Consider the following 22,485-nt stretch of genomic DNA (forward strand, 5'->3'; position numbering starts at 1 on the left):
AGTAAATAATATTGCTCTTTTATTTGGTGAACTAAAAGCTGGCTAACATTTTCTCTATAATCCCTTTTGAAATGTGAGAAAAAATTTTCTTCTGGTTTGAAGACTGCCAATTCTTTATGCAGAATATAATGCAGTTGAATAAGTAAAAGTTAAAGTTTTGCTTATACAAAAAAAAAAAAATGAATGTGATTGTTTCTCAAGGACCTCTTCCTTTATATAACTATTAGGATGCTTTTTCTCTTGATCCCTATAATAACGTAAGTAACAGAACAAAGTATGGAAACTTGCTCCGGACTCTGCTCAAAGGAGCCATTGAAAGAATATTTCAAAGTGGATCCACACATTTAAATGGTAATAAAATCTGTACAGATACAGGCTTTTGGAGTTACAGAATCAGTGTGTGAAAAGGGTAAGAAAAATAATTGTATCTTGGGCCTCAGAAATTCAGGCCTTTATTCAAAATAGTAGTATATCGAGGAGTTAAATTAATGTGGGCAGAAATGACTAATAGCCCCCTCATAAATTTTGATTATGGCCATTTGAACAGGCTACTGTGACTTCATCACCATAGAAAGCAATCTTCTGCTCTAGCATGAGATACAGACCTGCTCATCTCTTAAGTAACTTTTTAAAGTAAAAGTTTATGGTTCAGTCTTTAGCAAAATTAAGATATTTAGATCATGGGGGAGGGGTGAAGTTGAGAGAGCTCATTTTTATCAACATTTTCATTAATGTATATATTTCCCAAATTCCATGTTTAACTATAATTTTAATTAAATGCTTTTGTTTGATTGGGCAGAATTATACATTGAATAAAAATCTTTGTTGGGTAGTTTTTAATTACTTTCTTTTTTTTAAATATATTTTTATTGATTTTTTACAGAGAGGAAGGGAGAGGGATAGAAAGCTAGAAACGTCGATGAGAGAGAAACATCGACCAGCTGCCTCTTGCACACCCCCTACCGGGGATGTGCCCGCAACCAACATACTTGCCTCTGACCGGAATCGAACCGGGGACCTTTCAGTCCGCAGACCGATGCTCTACCACTGAGCCAAGCCAGTTTCGGCTACTTTCTTAAGATATAAATTATGTTTTATTTCTTCATCCTGCCTCACTGATTTAACATTCCATATTTCAGAGACCTCTTCCGACCATTTAATTTCCCTGGAGGAGAAAAGCTGAGAGGTTATTTTCTGGGAGTACTCACTCTCTTATAAGAATTTGGAAATGTTTTTACTGAGGTATGATAAGATAGAAAGCAGACTTTTATATTCCTGAAAGTAATATCTCCATCTTTCTTGGCATTGCTGGTTCAGAGGAATAGGCAGGAGGTGTCATCAGAAGTTGTCTGAGATCCCTTTGAAAAAGGCATCTTAGAAATTTGCATTAATACCTGATGATATTAAACTGTAGTTTTCTGGAATTAAGGTCTGTGTTTATGAATCCACATCTCCAGAACTAAAATAACATTGACTATAAACATAATAGGTTCTCTTTATATGTTTTTCTTTACTTTTTATTGAAGGGAATATAAATTTTATTTGGAAAGTGTACATATCTTAAATATACAGCTCAGTGAGTTTTCACAAATTGAACATTTGTGTGAGCAGAATCCAGATGAAGAAGCAAAACAGACACAGAAGCAGAGACACTCCTGCGACTCCCTTCCCTTAATTCAGGGGTGGGATACATCCGCCCTCGGGGCCATATAAGGCCCTCGAAATCGTTTGGTCTGGCCGAGGTATTAGGGGTGAGTTAGTTAATTAAATGTTTGATCAAATGTAGCGGGCTAATTTTTAAGTTGATAATTTTGTATAGCCGGCAGATGATGATATGAATATCCAAATGGCTCTTGGCAAAAAAAAAAAAAAAAAAAAAAGGTTCCCCACCCCGCCTTAAATGAACATATTAATTACTCTATGTTACATTAAAGGTGGTCTAAAAAGTTGGCGGTAGATCTGGAAGGAAGTGCTGCTGTGTCTGATTGGGCAGGTGGCTCCCAGCAACCTGGGCCTGTCTCCTGCAGACCAGCCGAACTGTGCCTGTGAATAAACTGCAACAGAACCAGACAGCCCAGCGCTTTCGGGAGCCATTACAGTGAGCAAAAATTTTGAATATCTCCTCTCGGCCAGACATGGGACTGGAGGGTGACAAAGATGGACAGCAGAGCCCCTGTGCTCCAAGCCCAAGCTGGTTTAGATCATGCCATGGGTGATGACATGTGCGAGCCATGGTACAGGAGAATGGGGTGCAGTGGGAGTGCCCCAGAGGGACCCCTCCCTCCAGGGCTGGGAAACCAGGAGACTAAAGCAGAAACTTTTGGAAGCCAGCAGATGGGAGTTTGGACCTTAGGTCCTACCGATCCAGACCAAATTTTGTTTTGTGATCTAACAGCTCTGTCAGGTTGGCCTAAACCCCTGGTCGGCAAACTGCAGCTCATGAGCCCCATGCAGCTCTTTGGCCCCTTGAGTGTGGCTCTTCCAAAAAATACCACGGCCTGGGTGAGGTTTAAAAAATTTGGCTCTCAAAAAAAATTTCAATTGTTGTACCATTGATATTTGGCTCTGTTGACTAATGAGTTTGCCGACCACTGGCTAAACTTAAAACATCAGGCAAAATAACTCAATTTTAATTTCTAGTGAGTTTCCCTTCCGTGATACTATATTTTTATTAGAAAGAAATAAAACCAAAATACCCAAAAAATTTTTGTCAATTAGAATTTTTTTTAATTGCTCTACTACTACCACCATAACAGCATTTTGGTACATTTTCTTCCAGTGTTTTTGTCATATAAGATGTATATGTCAGTTTCCTTAAATTTTTTTTTTTACTTTTTCTTCCCCATTTATCCCCAAAAATGTACCAAAGGAAATTTTTCCTAAATGGGCTTCAGACCTTCGATTAGTTTTCTCTTTCCCATCACCAGCCTTCCACCTTCCCAAATGGAAGGCTAAACATTCCTTTTACTTTAAGGAACTTTTCACCTGACTTTTGGCTTCATGATGAGAGAATGAGCCCCAGACCCTCTGGAACATTATGTGAAGGGGTTCTGTCTCCCACATTGTACTCAGATATAGCTGTGCCCCCCAAAAAAGCCTAGGTTCCACTGGTTTGGACAAATTGGAACCCATGGGGACAAATTGGAACCAGGTTTGTCTGTCCCCACCTTAACTTCCTGCGATAAGGTGACCTGAAGAGAAGCTGGCTTCCTTTGGCATAGACCTAAAGCACACCTACCCAGGCTCACTTTGGCAGAGACAATTTTCACCAGTCCAACTGGCTTGATGTCCTGGATGTTTCACCTGATAATATTCTTGGGCAGATGGGGCTTGCAATCAAGGTCTATTTTGGGGTGGGGCCACTTCCTGGATCTGAGGTTGGGGGTTAGGGGTGGTGACAGTGGCTGAGAATAGCTGGATAGGACTGTTTGCTTGGTTCCCTGTCCAAATGAGGCTGTAGGATTTGTTTCATGGTTGTCTAGTCTCTGGTCAGGCGTAGCAGACATTGCTGCCTGGGTACTATTCTTGGCAGCAGGCAAGGCAGGAGGTAGCTCCCCTGCACTGGTGGTTCAGCAGAGCATCCCAAGGTCTGCCTGGCTCATTGTTTGAGGACCTGAATCAGGCGAGACTGTGCACTGAATTTCCTGACCAGATGGGCCACCAGTTTTGCTCTGCAGATGGGAAAGCCCATGCTGTGATCTCTGTTCGGTGCCATTGCCACAGCAGCTGCAAGGTGGACTGCTCAGCTTCCTGTGTGCTCCTGTAGGTCTCCAGGATGGGCAGGCTGGAGATTGTCTTCATCAGTGGTGGGGCTGCAAATTAGTTTCCAAATTAGTTTTTTTTTTAATTATTTATATGTTTTATTGATTTTTTAAAAATATATTTTATTGATTTTTTACAGAGAGGAAGGGGAGGGATAGAGAGCTAGAAACATGGATGAGAGAGAATCATCAATCAGCTGCCTCTTGCACACCCCCTACTGGGAATGTGCCCGCAATCAAGGTACATGCCCTTAACCGGAATCGAACCTGGGACCTTTCAGTCCACAGGCTGACGCTCTATCCACTGAGCCAAACCAGTTCCGGCCCAAATTAGTTTTTGCCCATGTGGGCTCCAGACAGGCACCAAGGCTGGCAAGACGCTTGTTTGAGGACCAAATTAGGCAGAACTATGCACCAAATTCCCAGGCCTGACAGGTGAGTAGGGCTGCTGGCTGGGTCCTCCACTTGTGTTCCACTATTGCAAATGGGCTCCCAGAGCTCTGATTAGGTTTCCAGGTCAGATTGGGCTGGAGGATATATTGAGCTTTGGGTGTAACGATAAATCACCTTCCCTGCATGGTTAGAGCTGCAGAACAGGCCTCAGGGCCAGCAAAGCTCTTTATTTCACTATCAAGTCAGACAAACATGCACACTAAGCTCCCTCCTGGACAGACAGGGCAACCGTCTTGGCCCTGCAGACACAGAGCCACTGATCAGGGTCTCCATTCAAATGCTGCTGTAATCAGTGCTGCATGGTGGGCTACCAGGATGCCCAGGAGCTCTAGTTTGATTTCTTGCTTAGCAGGGTTGGAGACTATATTCAACAATGGGAAAAGCTATGGATTAGCTTCCAGCTGTGGGGGCAGGGGAGAAGGTTTTGCACACATAAGAGGCCCCAAGGCTGACCAGAACTCTTACTTGGGGAACTAATCAGGTAGGTCTGTGCACAAACTCTGTCCCGACAGTTGCCAGCTTATCTCTGAGATGAGCAGAGTGGCAATAGATCTGACAATGGAGATGGCTGCTAAGTGTAGATGTACTGGACGAAGGCATGACTCATGTCCGGGAGGGAGGGAGCTGGACGGCATGGGAATTCATCATGCTACTCAGAATGGAACACAGTTAAAACTTAGGAATTGTTTATTGAATTATTTATTGAATTATTTATTTTTGGAATTTTCAATTTAGTATTTTTGAACCACAGTTGAGCACAGGTAACCGAAACCAGGAAAGCGAAATCGTGAATAACTGGATTACTATAGTTGTTAGACGTTCTCCTTGTGAGGGAAGCAAAATCAGGAAAGACCTGTGTCCTCATCTTGGTGACATCATTCCAAGAGACAGGATCTTGAATAATAAATCCTAGCACATAGTAAGGTTATTAAGTGTTGTTTGCTGTTGCCCTTGTTTATCATCATTACCATTATCATCACTGCCAACATCATCACTACAGCTACTAAACCACTTGTCCCAGGCCACAAAGCTAATAAATGAACCAGTAAAGGTTCAAATGCTATTAGCTAAATTTGGTGATTGCTAAGGGCATCCCAACTTCATGGGCCTCTCTCCAGACCACAACAAAGCACCTTTGTGCCTGAAACCAGAATTCAAGGTGCTTGATTGTTACATGTAAGCATGTGCCTATCTCAGCCACATACATAGGATTTACTTAAATTATTCTTAGTAAATGCAGGTTGAAATGTGAAGGAGTAAAATGTTAGATAAGTCACAAATTGCTTTCAATGGTTCAGCAAAAAACTATATAGAGATTCTATTACATATAAGTACTATTATACATATATGTATACATATAAATAAATGAAATTATTTAAAATGGTATAACTATATAAAATATATCTATATATATGTAGATAAAGGAAGTAAGACAAAATAATTGTATCTAAGCTGATCCTTATACTATTCTTTCAACTTTTTTATATTTAAAAAGTTTCATAATAAAACATTGGAGAAAGGTGTACATATTTCCAGCCATATGTAGTTTTAGGTACTTTTCATCAGTAGAGTCCATTGCATAGATATTGTCAGATTTTTATTTAGAATTTTTACTAGAGGCCTGGTATGCAAATTCGTGCACCAGTGGGGTCCCTCAGCCTGGTCTGTGGGATTGGACTGAAACTGGATCTCCAACATCCCCTGAGGGGTCCCAGATTGTGAGAGGGTTCAGGCCAGTGTGAGGGGCCCCACCAGTGCACGATCAGGGCCGGGGAGGGACTGTGGGAGGGCTCTAGGGCATGTCCAGCCCGTCTCAATCAGTCCCGATTGGGCAGACACTAGCAGCAAGCTAACTTACCAGTCGACTATCTGCCCCCTGGTAGTCAGTACACATCATAGTGAGTGGCTAAGCAGCCTTAGCATATCATTAGCATATTACTCTTTGATTGGTTGAACAGCTGACTGGCTGACACTTAGCATATTAGGCTTTTATTATATAGGATATAAAAACTGTCATACACTAGGTAAAATATAAAACAAAAACAATGCTCTCTTCTCCTAAATTGGTTATCTACAGCTGCATTTTAACATGCATTAGTGACCAGGAGTCCTCCCATCTGCCTCCAGAGCCCATTGAGTTGGGGGCTCAGTAATGCTCCAAGGAAGCAGGTGCAGTTTTTTGTTTAAGGCAAAACTTGGCCACTAAACTTTAGAAGGTGTTCAGGCCCTTATGGACCATGTGGAGTAAAGATTTGTAGTGATGATGTTGGCTGTAAGTTTAAGGTCATAGTAAAATGTCTACAAGTAGGAATGGAAGCAGTATGGGCGGAAACTTGAGTATTATCGAGCTAAAAGACAGGGCCACCTACGGGGGAAGAGTGTGGCCTGCCCCCAGTGTTCCCATTCCTTGGCCTCTGCTCTCAGAGGCACTCGGGCTCCCATCATATGCTGCTGCCCTCATAGCGGCACTGGGAACAAGAAAAGTCCTGCAACAGCATTAGCTACCGTAATTAGTCCTCCTGGCAGTTGTTGATATCAACACACACCTATAATCTTTAGGGAATGGGGAATTTATATCATGCCTAAATTTTCATTCAGGCAATTTATAGAGTGCTCATAATACAGCCAGCAGCAAGCAACTCAAACAGAAGTCCCTGCCCTCATGAAATTTATATTCTAGCAGGAAGAGTCGTATAATAAATAGTAGATGTAAAAATATTATATAGTATATTAGGCAGTTCTATGAGGAGGATGTTAAAATTGGTTCAACCTCTTTTAAAATCTTAGAATATGAGGCTAAATCTGATTCTCAAAATATTTTTTATTAAATCTTCAAAACTTAAGGGTTTTTGTTTACTTTAGTTAAGCATGTGCTAAGACACACAGACCAAAACCATCTAGAAACATGTAAATAAACCTCATATGGAAGAAATTATCCTATTTTTAAGTGTATTCCTCTGCTTTTGCATAATATATATTATACAAACTATGTATAGGGTTGTTGTTTTTGAACCATCTGCATGAGAATCACACAGCAGCCCCTCCTTGTCTGTGGAATGATGTTCCAAGACCCACAGTGGACCCTTTAAACTGTAAATAGCACTGGGCACTTTAATATGTTTTTTCTGTACATACATAACCTTGAGCATGTTTAATTTATAAATTAGGCACAATAAGATTAACAACAATAATTAATAATACAATAGGACAATTATGTATAACAATATACTGTGGTGGGAACCAGTCACGTGTCATGAACACACCCAACTGGGACCTCGGGAGACAGAGACCTGGAGGCCTGTGGACCCACCTGTGGCCACAAAGGATGCCCTACTGTGGGGCCCTGGAAGCCAGCACATGGGATTGCTTTCCAAGGTGCCTTTGGGTCTAATGATCTTGATAGTTATGAGCAGTTCATCACTTCTCTTTCCTGAACCTACCTCTCTTCAGTTGCCCAGCTGCTTTGTGGCCACTCCTTTACCACCAGATTCACATGGGACTTTTCAAGTAGCTGGGCCTTCCAGGCTCAGCTGGCTCCTCTCTTCCATGAACCTAAGCAACACCTGGTTATCAGAGGACTGCAGAGGCAACAAAGCCTTGGAAGATGCAGAATCCAGTGAGGTAACATGTAAATATCTTAAGCTAAACAAAAACATGAAGAGCTAATGAAGCAGTGAGAAAGTTAGCCACAATTAGAGAGAAGGTTTCAGAAGTCTGTTAGTGGAGAGGAGTAAGATAATGATTTGACTTAATCCAGGAAAACAGACCATGTGAACATTTCCTTTAAGTTTAGGGATGCTTGTTATAGCAACTACAAAAGAGGGCCCTACTTGTCCCTCCTGGTTGGGATACCTCCTGACCAAAATAGCTGTCCATACGTAACCTCAGTCAACTAGAAAACAACCCCAAATTGTTTGAAATGACACAAGTATCTCCTTAGTGGATGTTTTTGCTTTAATCCCAGAAAAAAATATTAGAATTATGTATAGAAATAATAAAGTAAAAACTTTAATACATGTTGTAATATGTATTAAACATTTTGTGTTAAGTTTAGAAATAATTTGTTCATGTTTGATATTTTAAGAATCTGTTGTGTTTTAGAGACGTTGGTCAACCTCAGCTTCCACTTTAAAATGTAATTTAGAATTTATTGCAGTTTTAAGTTGAGGAATATAAGGGTAAGTTTTAGTAGATTTGTAACATCGAAACATTTAAGAGGATTCAATATTTGCCATGTTTATATCTTAACTAATCAGATTTACAAGAGTTACTTAAGTGTTTAAAGGTTTTGTTTATCACACTACTGAATGACTTAAAGAAAATCAATAATTAAATGCATAAATGCAGTTTAAGATGTTAAAGGAAATTAGCTAATTAAGCAGTGAGCCCTTTTTAAATGTCTTAATTGCTAGATTAGTTAGTGGAGTAATAAGATTTGAGAGTTGAACTTAAATCAGTAAGTTTAGAAAAAGTGGGCTAGAAATTTGTAACTTTATGTAACTGGTATTAATTTTTCAAAAGTAGCTTTTGGATATTTTTCTGTACACAAAAGCAGAACAAAACCTACATTGGTACTCAGATTTTAACTAAGTAACTAATGGAAGGTTTATTTAATTCCAGCCAGAACTCATCCACGTATAAGCCAGGTCTGGTCCTCAAGACAGTGGAGGGTATTGAACTGGGTGAGCTCAGGACTCAGCTATTGAACTGGGTGAGCTCAAGACCAGGGAGACAGTTCTGAGGGCTCTCACCCATGGTATTCCAAGATAAGTCCTCTTTACTCAGGGCTCTCCCAGATCCATGGAAATGGGGTCTGTCCCATCCCCTCAGTGGTCTTCTGCACCTCCAGGCTGAGCCCCCCTAAAGCAGTGACCCCAGACCCATATTCCTCCTCCTCCCGAGACTGGAGCCGGTTAACGTGGTTAGTAATTCTTCAGGCAAATGACCAACTGGCTACTTGTCAGGTTGTTTCCACATCTGAAAATGCAAACCTGTAGTGACTCATTCTTTACAACATATATATTGCATCCAATTCAGTGAAAATGCTTCTTTAAATGACATATTTATTGTGCATCTATCAAGTTGTCCTATCTTTAGGTCCTTCTCTTTCTGCATCTGTCTTTTGAATAGTAAGCACTTCAAAGACAGGATTTTTTTTTAATTTAATATTTTTACTGTCTTTTCAACCACCCAAGAAAGCCCACACAGAATCCTGGCCAGGAGGGCACCTGAGGACATAATGAGTAGCCATAGTGAGTTCTTGACGTATTCCTGGAAGGCTTCTTACTAACCCAAACTGTGAGGTGCTGTTCTAAATTCCATTTGCTAAGTAGAGGCACTGTAATGACAAATCTCCACAGCCAGCATTTCTCCCCAGTGAGGAAGATTTATGGAGAAGATTAGATCTGTCTTTGCTGTTCAGAATCTACAATGACGATGACGTCCGTGTGTTGTAAGGAGGGCTGGATGGAGAGCTTGTTCAGCCTGGGTCTTTGTTCTTCGGGCCAGTTAGTTGATCTCTTCTGAGGTAGGCAGCCTTGTTTCTGGCATAAGTGTTACAAAATATACTCAATAGTTCTCTGTTTAAATGTTGTTAGCAGATAATACTGTCAGAGGAAACTTATGTGAGCCAAAACAATGGTTAGAAATGAGAATTCAAATCAAAAGCAGGTTTTGTTATTAAAACAGATTTTCAGATAAGAACAAAGTAAAAAATTATTGAGAGAGGAACATGGCAATAGAAACTCATTCTTCAAAATTTCCATTTTAAACACAAAGGTCAATTGAAAGAGAACTTCAGTGTATTTTGGCCAAAATAATTGTATAAAGCAAGGGGCGGGGAGTGAATGCTAATCTAATTAACACAGTGGGGTGTCAGAGAAAGGGAAAAGAATATTCCTATGTGCTAGCTCTGCCTCTCCCTTTTCTCAGTGCAGATTTTACAATGCACAATTTTCTGTCTCAGTTTTCACAGTTTTTTTTCTAAATCACAGATACTCGGAGCTAGACTTGCAAGAGATTTTACATCACAGAGAGTAAGAAAGAAGGTTTTTAACGTTTTGAAGATTATATAGTCATGAAAAGATATACTTCGGAATGTCACTTTTAGTAGCCATAAAAATAGGTGCACGCCCAGGCAGAAGAGAAATAAAAACTAGGCATATGAGGAAATCAGGAAGTTGGCCTAAAACAGCTGTTCCTGTTCTGTCTACCCATTAAAATCACCTGGGGAGCTTTTCAACTGTTGCTGGGACCCACCTGGAAATTGTTTCAATTGCCATGGAGTGGGGGCTCTCTTTTAAAGCTTCCAGGTGATTCTTATGTGCAGCCAGGATTGCAAATTACTGGCCTACATAATACAGTAAGTTCTCTCATTTCTGCTCCTCTTGGCATGTATTTGCCAGGACTCTGCCAGCATCTGTCCTGGCAAATACATGTATTCACTGGTCCTGAAGAGGGTGTGGGGCTGCAGTGGAGGGCAGCCAGGAGAGGACCATGATGACTGGCAGTAATGTAACCTTGGCCAAGTCCACTGGCATTGCCTCATATTAAGTACGGTTCCTTTTTTGATATGGGAAGCTAGCTCAGCCTGGCAATAGCACTACCTTTGAGTTTTGATAATCCAGTTTTGTTTATTTTATAATATCATGTCATCTGCAAATAGTGATGTTTTTACTTCTTTCTTTCCCATGTGGATGCCTTTTCTTTCTTTGTGTTGCTGAACTGCCCTGGCTGGGATTTCTAATACTATGCTGAATAAACATGGGTAAGCTGGGCATCCCTCTCTTGTTCCTGATCTTAGAGGAAAAGATTTCAGTATTTCACTATTGAGGATGGATGTTAGCTGTGGGCTTGTCATTTATGTCCTTTATTATGTTGTGGTACATCCCCTTTATATTCTTCTTGTTGATTTGCAAATGTGGAACCATCCATACATCCTGGGAATACATTTCACTTGATCAGGGCATATGGTTCTTTTAGTGTAATGTTGAATTCAGTTTTCTAGCAGTTGAGGAATTTTTCATCTATGTTTATAATTGGCCTATAATTTTTTTTATCAAGTACCTTTGTCTTTGGTTTTATATATCAAGGTAATGGTGGCCTCATAAAATGAATTCGGAAGGATTCCCTTCTCTTCTACTTTTAGTAGAGTTTAAGAAGGATTGGTATTAATTCTTCCTTAAGTGTTTGGTAGAAGTCACCAGTGAAAACATCTGATCCTAGACTTTTGTCTATTAGTAGATTTTTGATTACTGTTTCAATCTCCTTACTACTAATTGGTCTATTCAGATTTTCTGTTTCTTCATGGTTCTGTTAGTAGATCATATGGTTTTTTGTTTGTTTTTGTTTTTTGTGTGTGTGGGGTTTTTTTTTTTTGCAGAATTTATCCATTTCCTAGGTTGTTCAATTTATTGGCCTATGATTGCTTTATAGTTGTCTCTTATGATCCTTATTATTTCTGTGGTATCCATATTAATGTTTCCTCTTCGAGTTCTCTTTTTTCTTGGTGAGTTTAGCTAAAGGTTTGTTAATTGTGTTTATCTTCAAAAGATCAGTTTTTAGTTTTATTGATCTTTTCTATAGTCTTTCCTATGTAATTTATTTATTTGTGCTTTGATCCTTGTTATTTCCTTTTTTTCTGTTATTTTGGTATTAATTTGTTCTTATTTTTCAAGGTTCTTGAGATGTAAACTGAGTTTGTTTACTGAGATCTTTCTTGTTTTGTAATGGTAGGCATTTATTGCTACGAACTTTCCTCTTAGAACTGCTTTTGCTGCATCTCATAAGCTTTGGTATGTTCTATTTACATTTGTCTCAAGGTATTTTTTAAATTTTGTTTTTGACCCATTAGTTTTTCAGTAGCATGTTATTTAATCTCCACATGTTTGAATTTCTTTAGTTTTTCTCCTGTATTTAATATTTAGTTTTATATCATTACTAGAAGCCTGATGCATGACGATTTATGCTAGAATGGGCTTTCCTTTCCCTGGCTGCCATTACTGCCTTTCCACTCCAGCCCAGCCCCTTTCTGCTCTGGCCCCGCCTTCCCATCACTCAGTGCCTGTGTTTGCAAATTAACTGCCATCTTTGTTGGGTTAATTTGCATATCACTCCTGATTGGCTGGTGGCGTAGTGGAGGTACAGTCAATTTAAATGTTGGTTTGTTATTAGGTAAGATTGTCAGAAAAGATGCTTGATATGATTTTAATCTTCTTAATTTATCTTGTTTTGTGGCCTAATATATAATCTATATTGGAGAATGCTTAATGTGCATTTGTTTCAGCATAAAGAATTCCCTTTAGCATTTCTTACAGGGCAGAACTAGTGATGATAAATTTCCTCAGCTTTTGTTTGAGTAAATATCTCTCCTTTAATTCTGAATTACACTTTTCTGGGTAAAATATTTTTGGATGAGTTTTTTTTTTTTTTTTCTTTGACCACTTTGACTATATCACCCGTCTCCTGCCTGCCTGCAAAGTTTCTACTGAGCAATCTGCTGAAAGCCTTACCAGGATTTCCTTGTATGTGATTATTCTTTCTGTCTTGCTGCTCTCAAGATTCTCTTTTTCTTAATTTTTGAGAGAGTGATTACATTGTGTCTTAGTGAAGATCTCTTTGGGTTAAAGTTCTTTGGGGAGTTTTGAGCTTCCTATATTTGGAAGGCCATACCTCTTGCCAGATTTGGGAAGTTTTCAGCCATTAGTTCTTTAAATTAGATTTCTGGCTCTTTCTGTTTCTTTCTTTTCTTCTTCTGAGACTCCCTAAATAAAGATATTGAGGTTTCTATTACATGTTCCACTGTTCAGATAGGCTTTCCTCGTTCTTTTTCATTCTAATTTTAAAACTGGTATTCTTGCTTAAGTTGTTGCTAATTATTTGTCAGCTATTTCTAAGATTTACTCATTGAACTATGGCAAGGAATATTTGATTTTTGAAATTCTTAAATTGGTGATATTTAATCAACTTCTGATGATCCTGGGTTAATATAAACAACAGTTCAGTCTACCCCTGTGTATTACAGTCAGTGACACAGTGTTTCATAAATTATACTGAAAATAGTCAGGGGAAAATGCCGAACTTATACATGAAAGTATAAATCTCACTGGTAAAGGTAAATATATAGCAAAGGTGATTAATCACTTATAAAGTTAGTATGGGAGCTAAAAATCAATGGAAAAATATCCTCAGGTAAGGATTAACAAAAAGAAATAATAATAAGTTTTTGAAAGCCTCATGGTCTCACAAAGCAAACACCTATAGCATACACACAAAGAGAAATAGAAAGGAATCTAAGCACGCCGCTGTCAGCCATCAACCCCACACCAGTGAGTCCCCAATTTGGGGTGTGGGAAAGGGGGAGACAGACTTTATTCACGGCTGTAGAACAGGTCAGGTTTAGAGTAGTTCAACTGTGATACATTTAGCTTCGAACAGCATGGCTATGAGACAGCTCAGTGGTGATACAGGTCCATTGTGATATAGCACAGCTGTGGAGGGCATCCTGGGCAAGGTAGCCTGGTGTTACAGCTCCACTCAGGTCCAGAGAGACAGTTCCAGCCACAGTGTTACAGCTCAGGTGGTGGTGCAGCCGGGGAAACACATCTTTAATGGAAACTGAGCGTATGCTCCACCAAGACAGAGGGGAAGCTGGCTTGTATGGAGAAGAGTGCCTGCCTCAGGCCCTGATTGGTCTACTCCCATGCAAACAAGGACTCCAAATCCTCACAAAAGTGCTCCCCAAAAAGCAGTGCCCTAATTGGTCAGTGAAGATTCAAATGAGGATATAGCTGTGCAGTCCCAACTGGCTGGGGCAGGTTTTCAGTTCAGTGACTGATTCTTTGTAAGGGTCCGCTCAAATGTCAGGAACTCGGTGCCAGAAGACAGGCAGCGCAGTGCAGTTTTCCCCTGAGGTGCCGAGAACATGCAGTCCCCTGCTTAGCAATAACTAAGAGACTCTGTTTATAAATTTGAGCCAAATAGCCACCAGGAATCCTCAACAGCCTTCCAGGGAGGAGGGCACAGGGCGCTGTTTCACTCTGGAAAGGTCCCCTGGAGAAGAGTTCCCTGGAACATCCACCATGATTCCTCCTCAGCATCTAGTTGTGTTCCTGTCAAGTCAGACAAGCAGCCACCGCCAGGGTAGGACACAGAAAGAAACCCGGTCCTTTGTATGTGCAAGTTGTCTTTCTGCCTCAGGGAAAAGCTGGAGAATACTGCCAGATGCCTCCCACATGAGCCCACGTCAGCCCTGGGCCCAGAGTGGGATGGGGGCTTGGAGTCTCTGCAGCCACCCTCCTCCAGCTCCCTGCCCCACGCTCTTGCCGTTACCACCAGCCTCTCCGTGCCAGCTGGAATCCCTCCTGCCCAGCAGCTACCTCCACGGTGCACACGGGCACCTCTATGTGGAAAAAACACTAGGTGCCACCGCTCTCCAAAGCAGCAGAATTTAGGGTTTATTTGGACTCCTGATGTGGTCAAAATAAGACAAAGCAGAGGCAGCTTTCTGTTAACCAAGCACAGTGATAAAAATCTGCAGAACCACCAACTACTCATCCTCAGCCAGTTGTTCCCGATTTAAAGTCACACCACTCTGCCTGGGCCGTGGGAACACTCAGATGTCCCTGAGCAGTTCCTTGCAGTTCCTTGGCTTTTTGCTTCTCGTGAGGCGATACCCACAGAGGTTCCTTTTTCAGGCAGATGGACACTGCACGGCTGCTCACCTCGGGCATGCTCCTCGAATAAGACTCTGAAGTCACAGGCTGACATACCTAACAAGTCAGAAAACAACTCTGGAGAACCCAGGCCCCTGGGGGAAATTAGATAAGACATTTAACTACCAAACACTGTCCCTCTGGAACATCCTTCTCTAAGAGCCGCATTTTCCTCTTTTGTTTAGCCCACTTCGTTCTTTCTCCTTCAATCCACAGCCACAACTCTGGCCATGCCACCACCTTACTTTCAAACCTTCCCAGGTTTTAAGGTGCAGGTGCTTCTATTTGCATGGGATTCAGGCCCCCCGTGACATGACTCCTCTCACTTCCCAGGCCTTCCTCCTGGTTCATGCCTGCAGCCTCTGCTCAGGCTGCTTCTGTGCCTGACTGCCCTTCATGCTGTCCCCGCTGCCCTCCAGTGGCAAACACCTCCTCCAGGTCCGCGGTTTTATCCAAGCAGGACTTTTTCTACCTTTCCCCATGCTGCCTCACTCCTCTTTAAAATCAACCACTTCCCTCTTTTTGCCCCAGCATGCCTCATATACTGCTACTCACTTTATCATCATGGCTCACTTTACTACACTTCAACATTGTACTGTCCATTGTTGGGGCTAAGACCATGTCTTATTCAAAATTATCTGTGCCTGGCCCTCTGGACCCTTTTCACATCAAAGAGCACATCGAAATGATAATGATAATATTTATGTGGTTAAGAAGCTGCTAGTTTAAAAGATTAATATCTTAGCACACCTCTAATAACCCATTTAAAGCTTAAACACACCAGTTGAAAAGTTCTGCATACGAGACCTGCAGTTAATGTTTATTGAAAGAACGAGTCAATCGGTCTATTTATAGGATTAAGAGATATATGGAATTAGGCAAATAAAGATCTTATAAATAAATGAAAGGAATGGTCATATGAAAGAGACATAATTAAGACTGAATTCGGCCCAGCTGGCGTGGCTCAGTGGTTGAGTGTCGACCTATGAACCAGGAGATCATGATTCAATTTTGGTCACAGCACATGCCTGGTTTGTGCTTGGTCTCCCATGGAGGGCGTGCAGGAAGCAGCCAATCAATCATTCTCTTTCATCATTGATGTTTCTATTTATCCTTCCCTCTCCCTTCCTCTCTGAAATTAATAAAAATATATATTTTTTAAATTAAAGATTAAATATGATCCCAGCAGTAGGGAAGATATTTTATCTGTTCCTCTCCTGGAAATATCTAATTTCCCATCAAGATAAGCTTCTCATTCATTCAATTTAATTTTAGAGTCAGCTTTTTCAAATTGAGCATACAGAATAATCAATTTGGAGGTGTCAAAAGTTCCCTACTTTGCCCATTTCATGTGCCCTTATTTCGCCCCTGATAGCATGTTTAGTTAAATTTTCCATTTCTATAGGTACTTGCAAGTTGAAATTTCATACAAACCATACATGTATTCTGTGGGAGTATTAACGAGGGGCTGGGATTCTTGGCGTTTCAACCTTAGAGATACAATTTTCCATTTTATTTTTAATCTTTTTTTGGATATCTGCAAATTCTGAGCAAGTTTTCTAGGGATGTTATGTAGTGGGTCAAACTGTTCTGCTTATTGGGTTGAGCTCCACAAGGCTTTCACCCCTCAATCCTCTTACATGCCTCAGTTTCTCTCCCAGCTGTCCAAAACAATTGGAAGGGCACCGGGAGCTGTCAACCTGGATGTTATGGGTACTCCCCTGGATGAGCCTGTTAGTTTAATTACAGTTGAGTTGGAAATTCCCAGTGGGGCTCCTGCAGAATGACCTCTGACACCTCCACAAAGGTTCTTAGTAACCTAAGAACACCTGAGATTTGGGCTGGAGGGAGGATGTGCCCCTTTACTTCAGAGCTGAATGAGTTCAGCTCTCATTTATAAAGCAAAGGGTTTTTGCTCAGACTCTCAGAAAGAAATTCCAATTGAAAAGCCCAATCAAAACCTGCCACAGGTTTCAACTCCTATCCTTTAGTGCCCCCTCTAGGAATTTCTAAGAGCAGCTCAAATGAAGTCAGACCCTCTACCAAAAGCACCGGAGGTCCTGGATCCAAGAGACAACTCACCCGAGTTCACCCGATGCAGCTGGGAGCAGGCAGGGCTCAACGGGCCCTTTCTGGATCCAAGCACGGGCTCTGGGTCTGCAGAATGGTCTTGGGTGAGCTTCTTTGGAATCCTGCCAACTATACCAAGTGATAACGTAAGAAAGATTCATAACTGTGAAGAATTTTTGTGAGTTTATTCTAGCCAAACTGTCAACAAATGCCAGGAAGCAGACTCAACGGATTTAGATAATGCTCCAAAGAATGGCAGTTTTTGCACTTTCTACAAAATTACAATCAAAGGAGGTGTTAAGTGGGTTAAATGAAATCCATTGGTGATAGATTAGGGAGTTAGGAGAAAGCAAAGTGGGAAACCTCTGGGATTGGATTACCAGGTAAAAGTAAAATGATGGACACCCACCCCTTTTACTTAAGTAGGTGCAGGACAGTTAACAGTCAGCAATTAACTCAGTAACAATGAGGGGATTTGTGGTCTCCACAGAGCAGTGCCTGTGCTTTGAGAGGTTCAGGAAAAGGGAAGTTACGTTTGCATTCCAAAGATGTGTTATTGTAGATGCAAAAAGACAACAGGCTCAGTTAGGGTAAAGATTGACCTAGAACATTACCCACTGTAAACTGCCTTTAGTTTTTTTGTTTGTTTGTGTGTGTGTGTGTGTGTGTGTGTGTGTGTGTGTGTGTTGTTGTTGTTTTTTTTAAGTTTAATTTCAGACCATCCTTTGTGGTTATTTTAGGCCTCTGAGTTCGTAAGGCAGCCACGGAGGCCTCCCCTGAGCTTGTCAGGTTTAGTTTGTGGCCCCTTTTCATCCAAAGTGTATTACATTGAACTAAATTTCCCAAGTGGCTGTGGAAAACCAGGATCCTGCTGAACAGGGAGGCAGGGTTGTTTGATGTCTAGTGAGGGGCTAGTATGTTAGCCTGCTGGGTGCCAGGAAACATCCCTTTTAGTAAACTGCAGTCAGAACCCTTTTCTTATAGCAGGGATTCATAAATCAGATCCTATACTAAATAGAACCAGATCCACTATCCCTAAATCTACTATTAAATTGACCCTTTGCATTGTAAGGTTGCCCTGTAGGCTTGGTCTTTGAGCCAGGCCAGAGGAGGAATCTGGGAGAAGCAGACCCAGGTGGAATGGAGGTCCCCACATTTGTGCAACAGAATGTTCCTGCTGAGCCGCAGGGAGGGTGGAGAGCAGGAGGACAGGGCTGAGGCCTTAAGGGCGCAACTGCTTGTCTACGCCCTCCAGGGCATCCCAGGGATTAGTCAGTATTCACAGCTCCCTTCCCTGTGCAGTCTCTGAAAGGCAAAATATACAGGGATTCCTAATAGCAGGTAAATAAATGCTAATCTCCTGATAGCCCCTTACTCACTGAAGGTTTACCACCCTGACATGGCCAACCCTAGGATGTGTCCTGTGATCACAGGGGAACTGGAGTCAAATCCCATGTCCATCTGATCTGAGATTGTCTGTGCTTATCCTATTCTGGATGCTTCCACCCTCTCAACAGTAACACTGCCAAGCAGTGCTGTGGTCAGAGAGAAGGAACCTTCAACCATCCTTGGTGCCTTTAATGGTAATTCTTATCTCCTATCAGCCAGGCCCTCGTTTTGTAGCTAATCTGTTGAGCCCCTTCATGTGTACTTGTGACAAGGGGCTGTGTCTCCTCCTAGGTCCTGATTGGTTCCACCCCAAGCCCTGCTACCTCTGTCTTTGCTTTAGAGTTTGGAGAATGAAATGGATTGCTACGACGTCACTAGAAGTTTCCAGTTATGAGGAAGTGTGTTTCAGGATGTATTTAACAATGAATCCGCTTCCCAGGTGACTAGTGGGTATGCCCTCTCCCCCCTGCAGGCACAAAGGGTGCACAGGAAGCTTCCTAAACCCAGCAGAGCTCACCACTCCTCGGAGCAGAAACCGCACTCCACGTCTTCCCCGAGCCGCACCGCAGCGAGCCGTACTCCTGGCAGCGGCCAGCAGCCCCGACTGGACAGTCCACGCCTGGGGCCCAGCCAGACCATCCTGCTAGCTGGGCACCAGCAGGAATTTGCCACACGAGCCAGCAGCCCTCCCAGCCTTCCCTGGTCTTTCCCGAGAAGCAAGTCCTTGTTTTGTTTGCCCTCAGAAGACCCCGGCCCAGCCACCTCGGCTGTACCCCGGTGCTTCTCAAACACAGGTGCCCCAGGGCACCGGCCATCGGAGAGGAGGCACGGCCACCTCCTCTCCATTGATGACCTGGAGGGGTCCCAGGAGACAGATGTGGACACAGGCCTGCGGCTGTCCTCCTCGGACCTGTCTGTGGTCTCTGCGTATTCTGCGCCCAGTAGATTCTTCAGCGCCTTGGAGGCACCCTTCCCCTCCGAAAGATGTGGCAGCCACCGCTCCAAGCACAAAGGTTCCCGAGAAGGACCACTGCCCACTGGGAGTGCGGTGACCACGGGGACCTCCTGGGCTTCCCTCCCTCCCTTCACGGAAGGGCCTTCCGGCTCCTTGGCAACAGCGGTTGCTGCTCCCCCAGCTTCTGGTGCCACCACCCTCCCAGAGCCATCCTCCACGCTCCCTGGTGATGCTCCCTACGCCCAGCAAACTGGCAGACACGTCTCTCCATCCCCGGCGCTGGCTGGGCCCGGGGACAGTGACCCAGAGGAATTCTATATCTGAACACCCTCCGCTCTGTTTTCTCAGACACACACGCTCAGCTTCCCAGGTCTGTCTGGAACCTAGTTATCTGTCCCTGCCCCCGTTCACCATGCCGCCCATTCTAGGGACTAGGTGGGAAAGTACTCGAATTTTTATGCCAATAACTTAAGTCGTAAAATATATTTTTTGAATTACTCAGTTCCATTTGAGATATGGTTTAGTGCATTTACACACATTAAATGCTTCATACAATTATAGTAGGTCCTCGAGTTATGTCGGAGATCCATTCCTATGGCACGAGGTAACGAGATTTTCGCCATAAGTCAGAACCCACCTACGTAAGGATCTACATCACTCACATGGAGAACATACACAGCAGTAATGAAGTGAAACAGTAAAAAAAAAAAAAAAAAAAAAAAAAAAATTAAAAGAAAGATAACAATTTCTGACCTTTACTTGTGGTAAATAAATAATAAATAAAGCACATATGTACATATGTTGAAATGATGGAACTTTTTTTAAATAAGTAAATGAGAGATGGTGTAACCATGAAAGGATGTACGTTGAGTCCGACGTATTCCGAGGACTGCCTGTACTTGAAATGAAAAGAAAACCTAGTCAGCCAGAGCTGGTTTAGCCATTTTAGCCATTTTTCATGCTGTGAAGAACAAACAGTTAAAACCAAAGTGTTGACTGTAGGGAAGATACTAAGTGACTTGTGTGAGAAATTAGTGCACAACAACAATGTGCAACCCAGGATTTCCCAGGTAGATTTATTACCAGGGAGCAGTGACCCTAATAATCTCCAAGTAGTGCTTAGAATGAAAAAGTCAGCTTGATAAGACAGCTGCAAACATCAATCAGACTACAGCCATATCACACTTAAATGTCTTGCAACGTCCAAAAATCTGGATTTACACTAAAGTGTCTAATATGCTTTATAAGGAGTTAGCATGAGTAGCAGACTGTTGGTGCATTTAAAATCTGATTTCAGTTCCAAAATCTAGATTTGTATTCACCTTTCGACAGTACTAATACATTTACTGTAACAAGTGAGGGCTAGAAGGCCACTCCCCCACCTGGATTTATTTGGATCGCTGAGGATGAATCGTTCATTGGAATTACAGAATAATAAGATGTTCACTGGGCAGGTAGTCTCAGGACTTTTAAAACCTACAGTCTAAGGGCTATCAATGTATATATCTATATAAATGGCAGGACCCACATTGTATACCACTTTCTCTAGCACATATGCATTGTCACCTTGTCTTTTTCATTTTTAAAAAATTGTAACATTTTAACCAGCATTCCTGTTGCACACTAGGAAGCTTTACGGCAGTGCTGGCCTTGCAGGAGTGCCAGGCATCATAATTGAAGCTGGAGCTTTCCCCTGACTTTGGCCTTCCGGACTGTTGTCTGCTTCTGTCACCGTGTGAATGGAATTTAAATCTCACCTCTCTTCCACTCCGATAAGGACACCTTTACAGTTTCAACCTCAGCAATGCCAAGTGCAGTCATGGGGCAATGCTGAGCTGTCGCTGGTTGCTGTTTACCTTTAGGGAAGAAGAGCATGTATTTTCCTTGTTTGTTTCTCAGTCTGGTGCTCCTTGCCTACATTAGCACAGCCCATTCTCACCTCTCTGGAAGCGCCCACACCAGTCCAGACCCAGCCTTGGGATCCTTCTCCACACAGCCTTCCAGGCAGCTGTGGCCGATCATCAGACCTGCACTGAAGCCGCAATCTTTGCCTTAGATTAGGGGTGTCGAACTCAATCAGAGAAGGGGCCAAAATCTAAAATCCAGCCTAAATCGCGGGCCGAATGGTTTACTGAACAGTCATAAACTGACAATGTCATAAACTGACAGCGGAGTGCAATGATGACAGCGCGGTGCGGGCCACATTGCAAGGCCTGGCGGGCTGAATTTGGCCCGCGGGCCTTGTGTTTGACACATGTGCCTTAGATCTTCCCTCAAACATCCAAGTCTCCCAGGACTCTGATATATAACATTCTGCTCCAGCTTAAGTAAATAAAAATATGGTCTCTTATAATTCTAGACCAGGAGTGACACCAAAGTTTTTCTGGAAAGGGCTAGATAATAAATACAGTAAGCTTTGCTAGCCAAATGCTCTCTATTATTTCTACTCAACTCTGCCATGATAGCATGAAAGCAGCCATGGGCAATATGTAAATGAGTGGGAGGGGCTGAATTCCAATAAAACTATTTCCAAGAACAGGTGGAGGGTCAGATTTGGCTCAAAAGTTATAGCTTGCCAATCCTTGTGCTAGACTGAGGTTGATTTAAGATCCCAGCCAGTCAACAGCAATCTGCTGCTGTGGTGCGTGAGGCCAAGAAAGCGGGCTCAGGCCACGCGGATGGCTGCAGAACCACAGGGCACCGAGTGGTGAGGGGCTTCTTTCTGCAAAATGATTCCTAGACAGCCACTAGCTGTCCAGCTCCTGCCCAGAAATAAATGTGACTCACAATCAGTAGCTGATGATAAAGAGCAACAGGCTAACCTTAGGGAGGAGGAGAGAAATAACATACAGGTGTTGACTCAGCCTACAAGGAACAGTGGGCCAGCTCAGGAGCAGCAAAAGTCAATGAGGCCAACTGCCAAGTGCTGGCTCCTCCTGAATGAGTGCCCTTAGTTTAGTGTACTTGCATGCATCCCTAGAATTGCCTGAGAGCCCAACTCTGATGCTCTCCGGTCCCACCCTTCTTCAGTGGCCCACCCTCAGCACAGTCCATTCAACCAAACTGACCCCAAGGGATCAGCACTGTTAGCAGCACTGTTCAAGAGCAGAAAATGCAAGGTGCCCCCATAACAGAGCTGGAAGGG

General features: G+C 42.5%; 1 protein-coding gene across 2 annotated transcripts in view; it reads left to right on the plus strand.

Annotated features, from left to right (window-relative positions):
• Positions 1-19,664, plus strand: part of FAM124A (family with sequence similarity 124 member A) — a gene marked incomplete at its 3' end in the record, with an annotated part of 58,684 nt that extends 39,020 nt beyond the window's left edge. For both annotated transcript variants that reach the window (XM_084879394.1, XM_084879395.1), the window contains one exon: positions 18,858-19,664. In XM_084879394.1, the coding sequence (XP_084735520.1) occupies positions 18,858-19,664 (807 nt within the window). The remainder of the gene's footprint in view (positions 1-18,857) is intronic.
• Positions 19,665-22,485: the final 2,821 nt, after the last annotated feature.

The sequence above is a fragment of the Pipistrellus hanaki genome (genome assembly GCF_964339955.1).
Source record: "Pipistrellus hanaki genome assembly, chromosome: 3".
Lineage (NCBI taxonomy): Eukaryota > Metazoa > Chordata > Mammalia > Chiroptera > Vespertilionidae > Pipistrellus > Pipistrellus hanaki.